Here is a 22,206-nt window from a genome sequence, read left to right on the forward strand (position 1 = left end):
CAGTACATCATATATCATACAGTACATCATATAACATACAGTACATTATACAGTACATCATATATCATACAGTACATCATATAACATACATATGATGTACTGTATGATATATGATATCATACAGTACATCACACAACATGGAGTATATCATACATCATACAGTACATCATATATCATACAGTACATCATATATCATACAGTATATCATACAGTACACCATACAGTACATCACACAACATGGAGTATATCATACATCATACAGTACATCATATATCATACAGTACATCATATATTATGCAGTACAGCATACATCATTCAGTACATCAAACAGCACATCATACAGTACATCACACAGTACATCATACAGTATATAATACAGTACATCATATAGCATGGAGTATATCCTACATCATACAGTACATCATACAGTACATTATACAGTACGTAGTACAGTATATCATACAGTACATCATACAGTACATTATACAGTACATAGTACAGTACATCATACAGTACATCATACTTCATACAGTACATACTACAGTACACACTACAGCACATAATACAGTACATTATACAGTACATGATACATCATACAGTATATCATACAGTACATAATATATCATAGAGTATATCATACACTACATCATACATTATATTATACATCATGCAGTACATCATACAGTAAGTTCATAGCACAGTATATTATACAGTACATCATACATCATACAGTAAATCATACAGTACATAATACATCATACAGTACACAATACAGTACATCATACAGTACATCATACAGTATATCATACAGTACATCATACAGCACAGCATACAGTATATAATACAATACATCATACAACATTGAGTATGTCATACATCATACAGTACATCATACAGTATATCGTACAGTACATCATACATCATACAGTACATCATACAGTACAGAGGACTCTGTTGTCCTAGCTTCAGGGGGGAAGCTCGTTCCACCGTTGGGGTGCCAAAACAGAGAAGAGCTTGGACTGGGCTGAGCTGGAGCTGAACCAGTTCGGATTTAAGTATAGTTTTTGTATAACTGAAGCCTTTAGTGAGAGGTCCAATGCTTTAATATTTAGAAATGTCTGCACTCTGGACTCATATTCATTATATAGGCAGAACCATAAGTAAATAGGTAACCTGCGATATGACTAAAGAATTAATCAGGTTGATTTTTCCACAAATAGACAAGTGTTGTCCTTTCCATGGTAGCTAAATCTTATCTAATTTGGCTAACTTTCTATTAAAATGTATTGTAGTAAGATCATTTCTACATGGCAATTTAAATGTATTTTTTTTTTTAGAGATCCAATATGTAATATGCTGCATTTATCATAATCAGATTTTAATCCAGAGAGGTTAGAACAAGTATCTAGATCCTCTATGAGGCTGTGGAGGGATCCAAGTTGCGGATTTAAAAGAAAACATGAATCCTAAGCGTACAATGACACCTTGGATTTTAAGCCTTGGATTTCTAGCCTCTTGATATTATTGTTGGATCTGATTTGAATAGCTAGCATTTCGATGGCTAAAGGAAATAGATATGCCGATAGTGGACAACCTTGTTTTACTCCTCTTGACAGTTTAATACTTTCTGAAAAGTAGCCATTGTTTACTATTTAACACCTAGGGTTACTATACATAACATTAACTCATTGTATAAGAGATTCTCCAAAATTAAAAAAAAGTCCAGGCATTTATACATAAATTCCAGTCATACTTTATCAAAGGCCTTTTCAAAGTCAGCTATGAATACCAGACCTGGTTTCACATATTTTTAATAGTGTTCTATTGTTTCCAGTACTTGTCTTATATTATCTCCAATGTATCATCCATGTAAAAAAAACCTGTCTGGTTAGGATTAATAATATCCGACAATACCTTTTTAATTCTATGCACTATGCATTTTGCCTGGATTTTGGCATCACAACACTGCAGTGTAAGGGGTCAGTTGTTTTTGGTGGACTGGATCTTTATACACTGCTCAAAAAAATAAAGGGAACACTTAAACAACACATCCTAGATCTGAATGAAAGAAATAAGCTTATTAAATACTTTTTTCTTTACATAGTTGAATGTGCTGACAACAAAATCACACAAAAATAATCAATGGAAATCCAATTTATCAACACATGGAGGTCTGGATTTGGAGTCACACTCAAAATTAAAGTGGAAAACTACACTACAGGCTGATCCAACTTTGATGTAATGTCCTTAAAACAAGTCAAAATGAGGCTCAGTAGTGTGTGTGGCCTCCACGTGCCTGTATGACCTCCCTACAACGCCTGGGCATGCTCCTGATGAGGTGGCGGATGGTCTCCTGAGGGATCTCCTCCCAGACCTGTACTAAAGCATCCGCCAACTCCTGGACAATCTGTGGTGCAACGTGGCGTTGGTGGATGGAGCGAGACATGATGTCCCAGATGTGCTCAATTGGATTCAGGTCTGGGGAACGGGCGGGCCAGTCCATAGCATCAATGCCTTCCTCTTGCAGGAACTGCTGACACACTCCAGCCACATGAGGTCTAGCATTGTCTTGCATTAGGAGGAACCCAGGGCCAACCGCACTAGCATATGGTCTCACAAGGGGTCTGAGGATCTCATCTCGGTACCTAATGGCAGTCAGGCTACCTCTGGCGAGCACATGGAGGGCTGTGCGGCCCCCCAAAGAAATGCCACCCCACACCATGACTGACCCACTGCCAAACCGGTCATGCTGGAGGATGTTGCCGGCAGCAGAACGTTCTCCATGGCGTCTCCAGACTCTGTCACGTCTGTCACATGTGCTCAGTGTGAACCTGCTTTGATCTGTGAAGAGCACAGGGCGCCAGTGGCGAATTTGCCAATCTTGGTGTTCTCTGGCAAAAGCCAAACGTCCTGCACGGTGTTGGGCTGTAAGCACAACCCCCACCTGTGGACGTCGGGCCCTCATACCACCCTCATGGAGTCTGTTTCTGACCGTTTGAGCAGACACATGCACATTTGTGGCCTGCTGGAGGTCCTTTTGCAGGGCTCTGGCAGTGCTCCTCCTGCTCCTCGTTGCACAAAGGCGGAGGTAGCGGTCCTGCTGCTGGGTTGTTGCCCTCCTACGGCCTCCTCCATGTCTCCTGATGTACTGGCCTGTCTCCTGGTAGCGCCTCCATGCTCTGGACACTACGCTGACAGACACAGCAAACCTTCTTGCCACAGCTCGCATTGATATGCCATCCTGGATGAGCTGCACTACCTGAGCCACTTGTGTGGGTTGTAGACTCCGTCTCATGCTACCACTAGAGTGGCACCGCCAGCATTCAAAAGTGACCAAAACATCAGCCAGGAAGCATAGGAACTGAGAAGTGGTCTGTGGTTACCACCTGCAGAACCACTCCTTTATTGGGGGTGTCTTGCTAATTGCCTATAATTTCCACCTGTTGTCTATTCCATTTGCACAACAGCATGTGAAATTTATTGTCAATCAGTGTTGCTTCCAAAGTGGACAGTTTGATTTCACAGAAGTGTGATTGACTTGGAGTTACATTGTGTTGTTTAAGTGTTCCCTTTATTTTTTTGAGCAGTATATTTACCACCAGGGTCCTGTTTCAGTCATAGTAAATTCTAACCATCTTGCTGAGTATGTGATAGTCTACCATTTTTATAGGAGTGGTTAAAACATGTTAATAGTGAACCTTTGAGTACATTGAAAAAGATTTTATATACTTCCCATTCAGCCCTGGAGTTTTCCCGGACTTGAACGCTTTAATTGCATCTATAAGTTCCTCCTCTGTAATTAGTCTTACAGTAGAGACATGAGTCTTTCTGTACAGCTGTTAATTTGACACTAAATTAAGTTACACTAGTAACTTCAATTAGTGGAAATGGAGGAGACTGAAATTAAAACATATGCTTAAAGTACTTTGCTTCCTCTTTCAAAATATTGTTTGGTAAATCATGGATGAGTTTCTGTAAATTATGTTTGTTAGCATTTCTATGTTGGAAGATCCAAACATCATTTGGTGCATTTTTTTTCCCATTTTCCATCCAGTTTGCTTTATTTTTATAATATATTACACTTGATCTTTTTTGAATAAGTTCCTCCAGATCTTTTTGTTTTTGCTCTAAAGTTATTCTGAACCTCTATGTTACAGTTTTGTTGCTATATATCTGGACTGAGTTCTTTTGACCTAAATTGTTTTGTTTTAAAGATGAGTGTTGAATTGAATTGAATTTTAAAGATGAGTGTTCCTTACAATAAGGGGATCTGTTGTACCTATGTTATGTAGGAAAAAGTCAGTTATGAATTATTCTGTCTTGATTAAAAAAAGGTTTTGTCATCCAGTAGGCTTTGAATACATTTCCAAGATCCTCGCCCTTGCGGAAATTCTGTAAGAGTAATGTATATACCAATTATGTGACGGTCTGACCGCATTCCGACCGCATTCTGTCCCCGATCAACACTTTTTAAAACTTTTGGTGCCAGAGAGAATGAAATAGGAAAGTAGTCAAGACGACTAGCTTGATTGAGCTTCGTATATCTCACTAGGTCAGGATATTAAACCTCCTCCATATATATCTCACTAGTTCAGAATATTAAACCTCCTCCATGTATATCTCACTAGTTCAGGATATTAAACCTCCTCCATGCATATCTCACTAGGTCAGGATATTAAACCTCCTCCATGCATATCTCACTAGGTCAGGATATTAAACCTCCTCCATGCATATCTCACTAGGTCAGGATATTAAACCTCCTCCATGCATATCTCACTAGGTCAGGATATTAAACCTCCTCCATATATATCTCACTAGTTCAGGATATTAAACCTCCTCCATGTATATCTCACTAGGTCAGGATATTAAACATCCTCCATGTATATCTCACTAGGTCAGGATATTAAACCTCCTCCATGCATATCTCACTAGTTCAGGATATTAAACCTCCTCCATGTATATCTCACTAGGTCAGGATATTAAACCTCCTCCATGTATATCTCACTAGGTCAGGATATTAAACCTCCTCCATGTATATCTCACTAGGTCAGGATATTAAACCTCTGTGTATATCTCACTAGGTCAGGATATTAAACCTCCTCCATGTATATCTCACTAGTTCAGGATATTAAACCTCCTCCATGTATATCTCACTAGGTCAGGATATTAAACCTCCTCCATGTATATCTCACTAGTTCAGGATATTAAACCTCCTCCATGTATATCTCACTAGGTCAGGATATTAAACCTCCTCCATGTATATCTCACTAGGTCAGGATATTTAACCTCCTCCATGTATATCTCACTAGGTCAGGATATTAAACCTCCTCCATGTATATCTCACTAGGTCAGGATATTAAACCTCCTCCATGTATATCTCACTAGGTCAGGATATTAAACCTCCTCCATGTATATCTCACTAGCTCAGTATATTTAAGCCTCCATATATCCACTAGTTCCAATATATCCATGACATTTGTATTGAGGGGATAATCTCGTCTTTCAAACCTCTTTTTCCTCGTCTATTAACCCCCCCTCCCAGTACTACCATGCCCAGTTCAAAGGCACTTAAATATTTTGTCTTGCCCAGTCAACCTGTCTCCTCTGTTTCATCTACACTGATTGAAGTGGATTTAAAAAGTGACATTAATAAGAGATCATAGCTTTCACCTCATCAGTCTGTCATGGAAAGAGCAGGTGTTCATAATGTTTTGTACACTCAGTGTCTATGCATAGTTCTGATCAATCTGTCTTTGAAAGAGCAGGTGTTCATAATGTTTTGTACACTCAGTGTCTATGCATAGTTCTGATCAATCTGTCATGGAAAGAGCAGGTGTTCATAATGTTTTGTACACTCAGTGTCTATGCATAGTTCTGATCAGTCTGTCATGGAAAAAGCAGGTGTTCATAATGTTCTGTTCAGTGAAATAAAGAGTAATGGATGTGATTAAAATAAGCGATTACATTAACTATGAAGAAGACCATAACATACTGTGTTTTTTAAGATTGGAAAACTTCTATGTATTGTTGGTTCAGTGAGTGGGAGAGGCAGTGAATGAATTATACAGTGTCATGTCCAAAATAGTAGCCTATTCCGAATAGAGTACCATTTGCTATTCCCTAAATAGTATACTACTTTTGACCTGGACCCATAGGGCTCTGGTTAAAAGTAGTGCACTATGTGTAGGGAATAGGGAGCCATTCAGGATGTAAACAGGGAGTTTCCTGATTCTAAAGCTCTGGCCCAGTGCCCCTCTGCCAACATCAATATTTAATCACTGAACGGCACCCAGAAGCTACCCAGGTAGCTAAACATAGTGAACCACAGTGACACGGTCCAAATAGCATTCTATTCCCTATATGGTGCACTGCTTTTGACCAGGGCTCATAGGGTTCTGCTCAAAAGCAGTGCACTATATTAGGGATAAGGTGCCATTCTGGTACGTAGAGATATTGACACGGCCTTAACCCTGGTCCTGCTGTATGTGGAGCACTATCAGAAGAAATCAACACAGGACATTACCGTAACATGATCTCAGTCCAAATGAGTCATTACCCTGTCATTAGTGCATATTACACAGAAATGTAGACCTAAGAGCAATTTGGTTGAAATTTATTCAATCCAGTTTTAAAATGTATGCATTTTATATGCATTTATCATAATATAGGTCATATCTTGTCATTCAAATCTGTCTTCAAAAAATAAATGCCAACAGAATACAGTACTACGACACATTCCTTTTATTTTGAGGAGACACAATGTAACGTTCCTAAAACCATACAGTAATGACCTATTGCATTGTAGAAGCGCCATACAAACACTTCAAAGCCCTCAATAGGTTGACAGTTAGAGACTTAGCCAAGCAGTTTCCTATCTCTCACTTTCAATGTAAATACCACTAACACTACAGGGGTTCTGTAAAAAAAAAAAAAGAAAAGAAAAAGAAACATTTGACATGAAAAAGACTTACACAGAGGTGGCAGCACAGAGCTCCAATGTTCCAATACTTTAAAAATGCATCATTAGTTATGGATAGGTGTAAGCATAGCAAGGTTACCACCCGAACATCACTTGAACCAATTTAGATCTGTGATTACATCAAGGAAGCTAGGAAAGAAGAAAGGAGCAGAGACTCTGTGGGGAGGTTGTTGAGGTCATAGGTCACTTTGGCAGAGGAGTGGCAGCGGTGAGGGACAAACAGAGCAGACTGACTATCCCCACTGGGTTCAATGTGGATGTATGCACAGCACAGTTGACCGGTAGATTGACAGCTTCAGTTGGTGTTCTAGAGTGTTCCAGAAGCTCCACTGGTGTTCTGGAGCCTTCTGGAAGCCTGCTGGGTGGTTCTGGTTCTAGTCTTGTCCTCCACACAGCATCAGCAGGGTCTTACGGTAGTCCCCTGAGGTATCACCCTGAGAGAGGAAGCAGCAGCTTTTTAGGAACTTACTAAAACAGACTCCATCCCAAATGGCACTGTATAATAATAGGGGACCATTTGGGATGCATACAAATTTTGAACACAAAATTCAACACACAAGGAGAGGAAGAAGTATTTAGGGTCTCTTTTACTGAGTGTTTATACAGTATATGTTATTATATCATATAATTAAACAATAAGGCCTGAGGGGGTGTGGTATATGGCCAATATGCCATGGCTAACGGCTGTTCTTAGACCCGACGAGCCGTGGTATATATATATATATACCGGCTGTCAGCCAATCAGCATTCAGGGTTCGAACCACAAAGGTTATAATCTAAGTTATATAATATGTGATATAATCTAAGTTATAAACTGGGTTGTTTTTACTCTTATAATTACATTGGTAACCAGTTTATAATAGCAATAAGACACCTCGGGGGTTTGTGATATATGGCCGATATACCACGGCTAAGGGCTGTATCCAGGCACTCCTCATTGCGTCATGCTAAAGAACAGCCCTTAGCCGTGGTATATTGTCCATATACCACATCCCCTCGGGCCTTATTGGTTAATTCTATCATATATTATATAGCTATATAAATATTCTAAGTTATTCAGAGCGGGGTAATCAGTTAGGTATATGAACAGCTCCCACAGTAAAAGCATGGTCAACTCAATAACATCACAGAGACACATACAGTAGATCACACAGACACATTAACACAGAGACACATACAGTACATCACAGAGACACATTAACACAGAGACACATACAGTACATCACAGAGACACATACAGAACATCACAGAGACACATTAACACAGAGACACATACAGTACATCACAGAGACACATACAGAACATCACACAGACACATTAACACAGAGACACATACAGTACATCACAGAGACACATACAGAACATCACAGAGACACATTAACACAGAGACACATACAGTACATCACAGAGACACATACAGTACATCACAGAGACACATTAACACAGAGACACATACAGAACATCACAGAGACACATTAACACAGAGACACATACAGTACATCACAGAGACACATTAACACAGAGACACATACAGTACATCACACAGACACATTAACACAGAGACACATACAGAACATCACAGAGACACATTAACACAGAGACACATACAGTACATCACAGAGACACATTAACACAGAGACACATACAGTACATCACACAGACACATTAACACAGAGACACATACAGTACATCACAGAGACACATACAGTACATCACAGAGACACATTAACACAGAGACACATACAGAACATCACAGAGACACATACAGTACATCACAGAGACACATACAGAACATCACAGAGACACATACAGAACATCACAGAGACACATTAACACAGAGACACATACAGTACATCACACAGACACATACAGTACATCACACAGACACATTAACACAGAGACACATACAGAACATCACAGAGACACATACAGTACATCACACAGACACATTAACACACAGACACATACAGTACATCACACAGACACATTAACACAGAGACACATACAGAACATCACAGAGACACATACAGTACATCACACAGACACATTAACACAGAGACACATACAGAACATCACAGAGACACATACAGTACATCACACAGACACATACAGAACATCACAGAGACACATACAAAACATCACAGAGACACATACAGTACATCACAGAGACACATACAGAACATCACACAGACACATTAACACAGAGACACATACAGAACATCACAGAGACACATACAGTACATCACACAGACACATTAACAAACAGACACATACAGTACATCACACAGACACATTAACACAGAGACACATACAGAACATCACAGAGACACATACAGTACATCACACAGACACATTAACACAGAGACACATACAGAACATCACAGAGACACATACAGTACATCACAGAGACACATACAGTACATCACAGAGACACATACAGTACATCACACAGACACATACAGTACATCACACAGACACATTAACACAGAGACACATACAGAACATCACAGAGACACATACAGTACATCACACAGACACATTAACACACAGACACATACAGTACATCACACAGACACATTAACACAGAGACACATACAGAACATCACAGAGACACATACAGAACATCACACAGACACATACAGTACATCACACAGACACATTAACACAGAGACACATACAGAACATCACAGAGACGCATACAGTACATCACAGAGACACATACAGTACATCACAGAGACACATACAGTACATCACAGAGACACACAGGGTTAGTGGACAGACATTTATAGAAAGCAAAGAAGTTATCACTTGTCAGAATCTAAGTTCAAAATTGGTTTTGAAATACATTATATTAGCAAAACGGCAATTTACTTTACGCTGACAGAAATAAAGAATGTCTCCGGATCGAGTTAGATTTTAATGTATTTTTATGACACAACTGTATTTACAGCATGTGACTTCACAACTCTTTCAACCAATCCATATATCAATCCCCACCTTTCCATTATAGCTCTTAAATCCTCCTCTGGTACATAGATAATATCATTGACATTATTTAAGGGCCACCCTCATCTGCAGAAGTTATTACTGGTGTACGTCTCCCAAATAGAACCCTACTATATGTTCTATACAGTGGGGGGAAAAAGTATTTGATCCCCTGCTGATTTTGTACGTTTGCCCACTGATAAAGAAAGGAAAAGTCTATAATTTTAATGGTAGGTTTATTTGAACAGTGAGGGACAGAATAACAACAAAAATATCCAGAAAAACGCATGTCAAAAATGTTATAAATTGATTTGCATTTTAATGAGGGAAATAAGTATTTGACCCCCTCTCAATCAGAAAGATTTCTGGCTCCCAGGTGTCTTTTATACAGGTAACGAGCTGAGATTAGGTGCACACTCTTAAAGGGAGTGCTCCTTACCGCAGCTTGTTACCATGTAAAAAAGACACCTGTCCACAGAAGCAATCAATCAATCAGATTCCAAACTCTCCACCATGGCCAAGACCAAAGAGCTCTCCAAGGATGTCAGGGACAAGATTGTAGACCTACAAAAGGCTGGAATGGGCTACAAGACCATCGCCAAGCAGCTTGGTGAGAAGGTGACAACATTTGGTGCGATTATTCGCAAATGGAAGAAACACAAAAGAACTGTCAATATCCCTCGGCCTGGAGCTCCATGCAAGATCTCACCTTGTGGGGTTGCAATGATCATGAGAACGGTGAGGAATCAGCCAAGAACTACACGGGAGGCTCTTGTCAATGATCTCAAGGCAGCTGGGACCATTGTCACCAAGAAAACAACTGGTAACACACTACGCCGTGAAGGACTGAAATCCTGCAGCGCCCGCAAGGTCCCCCTGCTCAAGAATACATATACATGCCCGTCTGAAGTTTGCCAATGAACATCTGAAAGACTCAGAGGACAACTGGTGAAAGTGTTGTGGTCAGATGAGACCAAAATGGAGCTCTTTGACATCAACTCAACTCACCGTGTTTGGAGGAGGAGGAATGCTGCCTATGACCCCAAGAACACCATCTCCACAGTCAAACATGGAGGTGGAAACATTATGCTTTGGGGGTGTTTTTCTGCTAAGGGGACAGGACAACTTCACCGCATCATTTGACGGGGCCATGTACTGTCAAATCTTGGGTGAGAACCTCCTTCCCTCAGCCAGGGCATTGAAAATGGGTCGTGGATGGGTATTCCAGCATTACAATGACCCAAAACACACGGCCAAGGCAACAAAGGAGTGGCTCAAAAAGAAGCACGTTAAGGTCCTGGAGTGGCCTAGCCAGTCTCCAGATCTTAATCCCATAGAAAATCTGTGGAGGGAGCTGAAGGTTCGAGTTGCCAAACGTCAGCCTCGAAACCTTAATGACTTGGAGAAGATCTGCAAGGAGGAGTGGGACAAAATCCCTCCTGAGATGTGTGCAAACCTGGTGGCCAACTACAAGAAACGTCTGACCTCTGTGATTGCCAACAAGGGTTTTGCCACCAAGTACTAAGTCATGTTTTGCAGAGGGGTCAAATACTTATTTCCCTCATTAAAATGCAAATCATTTTATAACATTTTTGACATGCGTTTTTCAGGATTTTTGTTGTTGTTATTCTGTCTCTCACTGTTCAAATAAACCTACCATTAAAATTATAGACTGATCATTTCTTTGTAAGTGGGCAAACGAACAAAATCAGCAGGGGATCAAATACTTTTTTCCCCCACTGTATAGTGCACTACTTTCAACCAGGGCCCATAGAGGAACAGGGTGCCATTCAGTACACAACCCTGGTCTTTTACATGTGAGAGCCAGTATAGACCTGGATGTGGGCACTTCCTGCCTCGACATCTTCTAGCCAATCACGGGTGTCGGCCTACAGAGAGGAAGTCGAGCATGCAGGGGAAATTCCTAAACAGCTGTATGGCAGCCGCAGCCCCACAAGCCCCATCCAACACAGGAAGCTATAGAGCACCGTTCTCCGTTCCACCCATCTCGACGAAAATAGGATGTGTAGCAGCACAGTAGTACAACAGAAACACACACACACACACACACACACACACACACACACACACACACACACACACACACACACACACACACACACACACACACACACACACACACACACACACAGAGCGAGGGTACAGGGGCATGTAAAGGGACATGCAAAGTGCAGCAGACTGTAGACAGTAGTGTGTTACTCGACATGTAGAATATGAAAACTTACAACCATGGTTTCTACCTGGATGAATTCATGGAGAGAACAGTCGTGAGTCTCCTTGAACTCTTTGCGGATATTGAAAAGGTCGACTTCACTGCGTGAGACCATGATGCGGATCAGAGCCCTGTCGTCTGTGCCAATACACTGCAGAGGACAGAGAAATGTCATGTTTATACATATATACTGATCAAAATATAAAATACAACATGAAACAATTTCAAAGATTTTACTCATCTACAGTCAATTGAGATAAATCCATTAGGGCCTCTCGAGTGGCACAGCGGTCTAAGACACTGCATCGCAGTGCTTGAGGTGTCACTACAGACCCGTGTTCGATCCCAGGCTGTGTCACACAACTGGCCGTGATTGGGAGTCCCATAGGGCGGTGCACAATTGGCCGGGTGTCTTCCGGGTTAGGGGAGGGTTTGGCTGGGGGGGCTTTACTTGGCTCATTGCGCTCTAGTGACTCCATGTTTGCGGGCCGGGCGCCTGCAGGCTGACCTCTGTTGTCAGTTGAACAGTGTTTCCTCCGACACATTGGTGCAGCTGGCTTCCAGGTTAAGTGGGCGGGTGTTAAGAAGCATAGTTTGGCGGGTCATGTTTCGGAGGACGCATAACTTGACCTTCGCCTCCCGAGCCCGTTGGGGAGTTGCAGTGATGACACAAGATTGGGGGTAAAATAACCACACCCCAAAAAAAAACAAAAAAAAAACAATAATTTCATAAGGCCCTAATCTATGGATTTCACATGACTGGGAATACAGATATGCATCTGTTGGTTACAGATACATTAAAAAAGAAATGGGCCTCAGGATCTTATTGCAGTCTTTTTGTGCATTCAAATTGCTATTGGTAAAATGAAATTGTGTTCATCGTAGCTTATGCCTGCCCATACCATAACCCCACAATGGGGCACTCTGTTCACAACGTTGACATCAACAAACCGCTCACCCACACGACGCCATACACGTGGTCTGGTTGTGAGGCTGGTTGGATGTACTCCAAAATTCTCTAAAACGACATTGGAGGTGGCTTATGGTAGAGAAATGAACATTAAATTATCTGGCAGCATCTCTGGTGGACATTCCTGCAGTCAGAATGCCAATTGCACGCTCCCTCAAAACTTGAGACACCTGTGGCATTGTGTTGTTTGACAAAACTGCACATTTTAGAGTGGCCTTTTATTGTCCCCAGGTGCACCCGTCTAATGATCATGCTGTTTAATCAGCTTCTTGATATGCCACACCTGTCAGATGGATTGATTATCTTGGTAAAGGAGAAATGCAGGCTAACAGGGATGTAAACAAATTTTTTCACAACATTTGAGAGAAATAATATTTTTGTGTGTATGGCACATTTCTGGGATCTTTTATTTCAGCTCATGAAACATGGGACCAACACATTTATATTTTAGTTCAGTGTAGTTGGATCCCTGGGACCAACACATTTATATTTTAGTTCAGTGTAGTTGGATCCCTGGGACCAACACATTTATATTTTAGTTCAGTGTAGTTGGATCCCTGGGACCAACACATTTATATTTTAGTTCAGTGTAGTTGGATCCCTAGCATTCACAGTCCACACACACAATACAAAACACAATACAAAACACAAACACAATACACAACACAACACAATACACAATAAAAAACACAACACAACACAAAACACAATACAAAACACAAAACAAAACACACAATAAAAAACACAACACAACACAAAACACAATACAAAACACAAAACAAAACACACAATACAAAACAAAATACAAAACACAACAAAACACAAAACATACATAGCCTGCTCTAGCAGGTAGACAGAAACAACAACATGAAGTGCTTAGTACTAGCAGGCCTAAAGGGGATGGATTTTCTAACAGCTAGCCTAGTAAAAACTGGATTTAGCTAGCTATCCACAGGACAGTGAAACATGGCTGGACTGCGATGGGAGCCGTTTCTAAAAGCAGCAGAAATAGACCTACCTTCATGGCTTTGTACAGGCGCTCAGCAATGTAATTAGGCTGGTTCTTTACACTCCGAACTGCAACGAGAAAGAGAGATATGATAGGTCAACAAAAAACTAAATATTACAATATCCAAACCTGTAAGATGTAATTTGTCAACAGCCTCAATGACCTATACTCCACTCTGGAGTCAAGGGCCTAACTACAAAAACAGTCTATGCACAGCCATCCAATCAAAGGCCTTACCTATGCCATACATGGCCTGTTTCACGTCTCCAGACATCTCCTTCTTGATGATCTGTTCAATGTCCTTATTGCTGCATCGGACAAACTCTTGGAACACTAAAAAAAAAAGAAATTACATGCCAATCATCGATCGTAAAAGCCAGATATCAAGGCTTGTATGTCCAATAATATCAATCTAATATTGCATTAGTGATACAACAGTGTTTCTCTGGTACCTCTCCTGAGATGTGGTCAGTAGTGATAAACAGTGTTTCTCTGGTACCTCCCTGAGATGTGGTCAGTAGTGATAAACAGTGTTTCTCTGGTACGTCCCTGAGATGTGGTCAGTAGTGATAAACAGTGTTTCTCTGGTACCTCTCCTGAGATGTGGTCAGTAGAGATAAACAGTGTTTCTCTGGTACCTCCCTGAGATGTGGTCAGTAGTGATAAACAGTGTTTCTCTGGTACCTCTCCTGAGATGTGGTCAGTAGTGATAAACAGTGTTTCTCTGGTACCTCCCTGAGATGTGGTCAGTAGAGATAAACAGTGTTTCTCTGGTACCTCCCTGAGATGTGGTCAGTAGTGATAAACAGTGTTTCTCTGGTACCTCCCTGACATGTGGTCAGTAGTGATAAACAGTGTTTCTCTGGTACCTCCCTGACATGTGGTCAGTAGTGATAAACAGTGTTTCTCTGGTACCTCTCCTGAGATGTGGTCAGTAGTGATAAACAGTGTTTCTCTGGTACCTCTCCTGAGATGTGGTCAGTAGAGATAAACAGTGTTTCTCTGGTACCTCCCTGACATGTGGTCAGTAGTGATAAACAGTGTTTCTCTGGTACCTCCCTGACATGTGGTCAGTAGTGATAAACAGTGTTTCTCTGGTACCTCTCCTGAGATGTGGTCAGTAGTGATAAACAGTGTTTCTCTGGTACCTCTCCTGAGATGTGGTCAGTAGTGATAAACAGTGTTTCTCTGGTACCTCTCCTGAGATGTGGTCAGTAGTGATAAACAGTGTTTCTCTGGTACCTCCCTGAGATGTGGTCAGTAGAGATAAACAGTGTTTCTCTGGTACCTCTCCTGAGATGTGGTCAGTAGTGATAAACAGTGTTTCTCTGGTACCTCCCTGAGATGTGGTCAGTAGAGATAAACAGTGTTTCTCTGGTACCTCCCTGACATGTGGTCAGTAGTGATACAACAGTGTTTCTCTGGTACCTCCCTGAGATGTGGTCAGTAGTGATAAACAGTGTTTCTCTGGTACCTCCCTGACATGTGGTCAGTAGTGATAAACAGTGTTTCTCTGGTACCTCCCTGACATGTGGTCAGTAGTGATACAACAGTGTTTCTCTGGTACCTCCCTGACATGTGGTCAGTAGTGATAAACAGTGTTTCTCTGGTACCTCCCTGAGATGTGGTCAGTAGTGATACAACAGTGTTTCTCTGGTCCCTCCCTGACATGTGGTCAGTAGTGATAAACAGTGTTTCTCTGGTACCTCCCTGACATGTGGTCAGTAGTGATAAACAGTGTTTCTCTGGTACCTCCCTGAGATGTGGTCAGTAGAGATAAACAGTGTTTCTCTGGTACCTCCCTGAGATGTGGTCAGTAGTGATAAACAGTGTTTCTCTGGTACCTCCCTGACATGTGGTCAGTAGTGATAAACAGTGTTTCTCTGGTACCTCTCCTGAGATGTGGTCAGTAGAGATAAACAGTGTTTCTCTGGTACCTCCCTGACATGTGGTCAGTAGTGATAAACAGTGTTTCTCTGGTACCTCCCTGACATGTGGTCAGTAGTGATAAACAGTGTTTCTCTGGTACCTCTCCTGAGATGTGGTCAGTAGTGATAAACAGTGTTTCTCTGGTACCTCTCCTGAGATGTGGTCAGTAGTGATAAACAGTGTTTCTCTGGTACCTCTCCTGAGATGTGGTCAGTAGTGATAAACAGTGTTTCTCTGGTACCTCCCTGAGATGTGGTCAGTAGAGATAAACAGTGTTTCTCTGGTACCTCTCCTGAGATGTGGTCAGTAGTGATAAACAGTGTTTCTCTGGTACCTCCCTGAGATGTGGTCAGTAGAGATAAACAGTGTTTCTCTGGTACCTCCCTGACATGTGGTCAGTAGTGATACAACAGTGTTTCTCTGGTACCTCCCTGAGATGTGGTCAGTAGTGATAAACAGTGTTTCTCTGGTACCTCCCTGACATGTGGTCAGTAGTGATAAACAGTGTTTCTCTGGTACCTCCCTGACATGTGGTCAGTAGTGATACAACAGTGTTTCTCTGGTACCTCCCTGACATGTGGTCAGTAGTGATAAACAGTGTTTCTCTGGTACCTCCCTGAGATGTGGTCAGTAGTGATACAACAGTGTTTCTCTGGTCCCTCCCTGACATGTGGTCAGTAGTGATAAACAGTGTTTCTCTGGTACCTCCCTGAGATGTGGTCAGTAGAGATAAACAGTGTTTCTCTGGTACCTCTCCTGAGATGTGGTCAGTAGTGATAAACAGTGTTTCTCTGGTACCTCCCTGAGATGTGGTCAGTAGTGATAAACAGTGTTTCTCTGGTACCTCCCTGAGATGTGGTCAGTAGTGATAAACAGTGTTTCTCTGGTACCTCCCTGAGATGTGGTCAGTAGTGATATACAGTGTTTCTCTGGTACCTCTCCTGAGATGTGGTCAGTAGAGATAAACAGTGTTTCTCTGGTACCTCTCCTGAGATGTGGGAAGCTCCTGGTACAGAGGATACTCATGAACTTAATCTCCATGTCGTCAGAGTCTTCGTTACAGGCATCGGCCAGTTCCTGAAAAGAGCATCAACAATATTCCACAATGAACCCCATTGAAAATCAAACAAGCGAGAGTCATGTTGCATGATGTACTCACCTGGGCGTCCACCAATGCTCTGTCCCAGTCGGCTGGACCCTGCTCTCTCGCCCCCTGGGGGGAGGAAGAGCATGACAGGTATTGCTATGTGGAATAGAACTCACTCATTCCTATAGAATTATATGGACTGAGGCAATAAACATTACCTGCACCAGCGATGTGAGGATCTGACTGAAGCGTCCTGAGGTGTCCGACTGGATCGCTTCCTCCATGCTCTTCTTATAGCCTGCAAGACATCAGACCGAGGTTAACACATGGTTATTATTCATGCATCATAGGTGTTTATAGCTACAATACCTGTTAATGCTTTAGTGTGTTATGGTTTAGTAGCAGCTACTAGAACAACTGGCTCCCCCTAAAGGCAACAATAGGTACCACAGTTCAAAGAGCAAATCAAATCAAATTGTATTAATTGTGTACACATATTATGCAGATGTTATCGCAGGTGCAGAGAAATGCTGATGTTTCTAGCTCCAACAGTGCAGTATTACTTAACAATACAACAAAATACACACAAATACCGCAACAAATAAAAATTAAGAAATTAAGAAATATCAGAACGAGCGATGTCAGAGTCCGCAATACAAATATCATGGTAACAATAATTGCTATATGCATAAATAGTACCAGTCAAAAGTTTGGACACACCTACTCATTCAAGGGTTTTTCTTTATTTTTACTATTTTCTACATTGTAGAATAATAGTGAAGACATCAAAACTATGAAATAACAGATATGGAATCATGTAGTAACCAAAAAAAAATATATTTTATATTTGAGATTCTTCAAAGTAGCCACCCTTTGCCTTGATGACAGCTTTGCACACTTGACATTCTCTCAACCAACTTCATGAGGTTGTCACCTCGAATGCATTTCAATCAACAGGTGTGCCTTGTATAAAATTAATTTGTGGAATATCTTTCCTTCTAAATGCGTTTGTGCCAGTCATCTCTGTTGTGACAAGGTAGGGGTGGTATACAGAAGATAGCCCTATTTGGTAAAAAAACAAGTCCATATTAGGGCAAGAACAGCTCAAATAAGCAAAGAGAAACGACAATCCATCATTAATTTAAGACAGGAAGGTCAGTCAATACGGAAAAGTGCATCTGCAAATACCATTAAGCACTATGATGAAACTGGCTCTCATGAGGACCGCCACAGGAAAGAAAGACCCAGAGTTACCTCTGCTGCAGAGGATAAGTTCATTAGAATTACCAGCCCAAATAAATGCTTCACAGAGTTCAAGTAACAGACACATCTCAACATCAAGGAGACTGCGTGAATCAGGCCTTCATGGTCAAATTGCTGCAAAGAAACCACTACTAAAGGACACCAATAATAAGAAGAGACTTGATTGGGCCAAGAAACACAAACAATGGACATTAGAACGATGAAAATCTGTCCTTTGGTCTGATGAGTCCAAATTTGACATTTTTGGTTCCAACCGCCGTGTCTTTGTGAGACGCAGAGTAGGTGAATGGATGATCTCCGCATGTGTGGTTCCCACCGTGAAGCATGGAGGAGGAGGTGTGATATTGTGGGGGTGCTTTGCTGATGACACTGTCTGTGATTTATTTAGAATTCAAGGCACACTTAACCAGCATGGCTACCACAGCATTCTGCAGCGATACACCATAGTAAAAATTAAGAAAAACCCTTGAATGAGTATGTGTCCAAACTTTTGACTGGTACTGTATATACACAGTACATAATGTATGTATATACTGGTGTGTATAGACAGTATATGAAAATGTGTACAGCAGTAGTTATATAGGATAAGCCTTGACTAGAATACAATTTATACATATGAAATGAGAAAACAGCATGTAAACATTATTAAAGTGACCAGTGTTCCATGACTATGTACATGGGGCAGCAGCCTCTAAGGTGCAGGGCACAGCAGGGTTACCCACTTCATATGGATATACTGTATTCTAGTCAAGGCTCATCCTATATAACTACTGCTGCCCAGACCGACTTTGGGAAGCCTAAGGGTAGAGTACAGGCTGGTAGCTGGCTAGTATCAGTGACTAAGGTTCAGGGCAGGGTACTGGGTGGAGGCCGGCTAGTAAGGGTACTGGGTGGAGGCCGACTAGTAACAGTAAATAATGTTCAGGGCAGGGTACTGGGTGGTAGCCAGCTAGTAACAGTAACTAAAGTTCAAGGCAGGGTACTGGGCAGAGGCAACAACTTCAGCTTATAACACAGACTATTATTATAATCTTTTATAAAGTGCGCTCTAGGCCTCACCATCCTGGTAGGCAGCGTTCATGGCGTGGATCTCCTCGTTGCTCCTGGTTACCAGGATCTCAATCAGAGCGTGTTCATCTGTCCCTGCCCCCTGGAAAAATATTGACACATTTTGTGTGACTCCCGGAATAGGAAAGGGGTGTTGTAATTCTGGTTTGTTTGAGCAGCCGAACATCAAATCCATTGCATGTCTTCTAAATGCTGAGATTATATCTTTTAGAATCTTTGGATTTAGTCAACATGGAAACGCCTACCTTGCTCAACACTGTCTCTCTCTCTCTCTCTCTCTCTCACACTCTCACACTGTGCTGTCAGAACATTTTTGATTCATAGTTTGTCATATCTGCCTCACACATAAATCCACCCACTGGAGAAATAACCTGTGGGCTGTCCTTTGTCTGTGAAACATACTAAATATGTATCACACAGAACAGAAGATGTTATCTCATACTAAGACTTGTCTACTAGATATGTATCATACTGAGAGATCCACCACCTTCACAAACATTCAGTGTGTAAATACATTTCTAAATATTACAGTGCATTCGGAAACCACGTTATAGTTTTTTCCTTCAGCAATCTACATACAATACCCAATATTGGCAAAGTAAAAACATTCTAGTGATGGTGCCGGAGGGGAAGGCTGCCGTCTTATAGGCTATACATTTTTTCGCGTTGTTCGTAACTTGTTTTGTACATAATGTTGCTGCTACCATCTCTTATGACCGAAAAGAGCTTCTGGAAATCAGAACTGCGATTGCTTACCTCAAACTGGACAAAGTCTTATTCTTCAATGAGTCGGACGGGAGAGATATAATACAGACACCCGACCTGGCCCAGATCCCAGTGATTCGCTGGAGAAGGAAACGGAGACTTTGCAGAAAGAGATCAGGGTGCCTTGTGAGCATCATGCGACGAGTGGCTAACCTGCCCTTGCCTTCCGTCCTGCTAGCTAACGTTCAATTGCTGGAAAATAAATGGGACGAACTGAAAGCACGTTTATTCTACCAAATCGACATTAAAAACTATATCTTACGTTTCACCGAGTCGTGGCTGAATGACAACATTAAGAACATACAGCTAGGGGGTTATACACTCTATCGGCAGGATAGAACAGCAGCCTCTGGTAAGGCACGGGGCGGGGGCCTATGCATTTATGTAAACAACAGCTGGTGCATGATATCTAAGGAAGTCCCGAGGTTTTGGTCGCCTGAGGTAGAGTATCTCATGACAAGCTGCAGACCACACTATCTACCTAGAAAGTAACTGTCTACATACCACCACAGACCAATGCTGGCACTAAAACCGCGCTGAATGAGCTGCATGCCGCCATAAGCAAACAGGAAAATGCTCATCCAGAGGCGGCGCTCCTAGTGGCCGGGGACTTTAATGCAGGGAAACTTAAATCAGTTTTACCTCATTTCTATCAGCATGTTAAATGTGCAACCAGATGGAAAAAAATTCTAGACCACCTTTCCTCCACACAAAGAGACACGTACAAAGCTCTCCCTCACCCTGCATTTGGCAAATCTGAACATAATTCTATCCTCCTGATTCCTGCTTACAAGCAAAAATTAAAGCGGGAAGCACCAGTGACTTGGTCTATAAAAAAGTGGTCAGATGAAGCAGATGCTAAACTACAGGACTGGTTTGCTAGCACAGACTGGAATATGTTCCAGGATTCTTACGATGGCAGTGAGGAGTACACCACATCAGTCACTAGCTTCATCAATAAGTGCATCGAGGAAGTTGTCCCCACAGTGACTGTACATACATACCCCAACCAGAATCCATGGATTACAGGCAACATCCGCACTGAGATAAAGGGTAGAGCTGCAGCTTACAAGGAGCGGGACTCTAACCCGGAAGCTTATAAGAAATCCCGCTATGCCTTCCGACGAACCATCAAACAGGCAAAGCGTCAATACAGGATTAAGATCGAATCGTACTACACCAGCTCTGACGCTCGTCAGATGTGGCAGGGCCACAGTAACACTGAAACATGCATGAGAGGATCAGATGTTCCGGACGACTGTGTGATCACGCCCTCCGCAACCGATGTGAGTAAGACCTTTAAACAGGTCAACATTCACAAGGCTGCAGGGCCAGACGGATAACCAGGACGTGTACTCTGAGCATGCGCTGACCAACTGGCAAGTGTCTTCACTGACATTTGTAACCTCTCCCTGTCCAAGTCTGTAATACCAACATGTTTCAAGCAGACCACCATAATCCCTGTGCCCAAGAACACTAAGGTAACCTGCCTAAATGACTAGCGACCTGTAGCACTCACGTCTGTAGCCATGAAGTCCTTTGAAAGGCTGGTCATGGCTCACATCAACACCATTATACCAGAAACCCTAGACCCACTCTAATTTGCAAACCGCACCAATAGATCCACAGATGATGCAATCTCTATTGCACTCCACACTGCCCTTTCACACCGGGACAAAACGATCACCAATGTGAGAATGCTATTCATTGACTACAGCTCAGCGTTCATCACCATAGTGCCCTCAAAGCTCATCACTAAGCTAAGGACCCTGGGACTAAACACCTCCCTCTGCAAATGGATCCTGGACTTCCAGACGGGCCACCCCCAGGTGGTAAGGGTAGGTAACAACACATCCGACACGTCAACACAGGGGCCTCTCAGGGGTGCGTGCTCAGTCCCCTCCTATACTCCCTGTTC

At 41.9% G+C, this 22,206-nt stretch overlaps 2 protein-coding genes across 4 annotated transcripts in view; one reads left to right on the forward strand and one right to left on the reverse strand.

The window, feature by feature from the left end:
* LOC106612296 (cationic amino acid transporter 2) overlaps nucleotides 1–22,206 on the forward strand; it is an 87,061-nt gene that overhangs the window by 5,603 nt on the left and 59,252 nt on the right. The gene's annotated exons all lie outside the window — the stretch shown is intronic.
* Nucleotides 6,727–22,206, reverse strand: part of anxa6 (annexin A6) — a 37,999-nt gene continuing 22,519 nt past the window's right edge. For 2 of the 3 annotated variants that reach the window (XM_014213299.3, NM_001139751.1), the window contains 8 exon segments: nucleotides 19,515–19,605; nucleotides 17,411–17,490; nucleotides 17,265–17,318; nucleotides 17,089–17,182; nucleotides 14,414–14,509; nucleotides 14,186–14,244; nucleotides 12,226–12,348; nucleotides 6,727–7,413 (listed from right to left, as the gene is read on the reverse strand). In XM_014213299.3, coding sequence (XP_014068774.1) covers nucleotides 7,354–7,413; nucleotides 12,226–12,348; nucleotides 14,186–14,244; nucleotides 14,414–14,509; nucleotides 17,089–17,182; nucleotides 17,265–17,318; nucleotides 17,411–17,490; nucleotides 19,515–19,605 — 657 coding nt within the window. In that variant the 3' untranslated portion in view covers nucleotides 6,727–7,353. 3 annotated transcript variants of the gene reach the window in all.

The sequence above is a fragment of the Salmo salar genome, chromosome 09 (genome assembly GCF_965601325.2).
Source record: "Salmo salar chromosome 09, fSalSal1, whole genome shotgun sequence".
Lineage (NCBI taxonomy): Eukaryota > Metazoa > Chordata > Actinopteri > Salmoniformes > Salmonidae > Salmo > Salmo salar.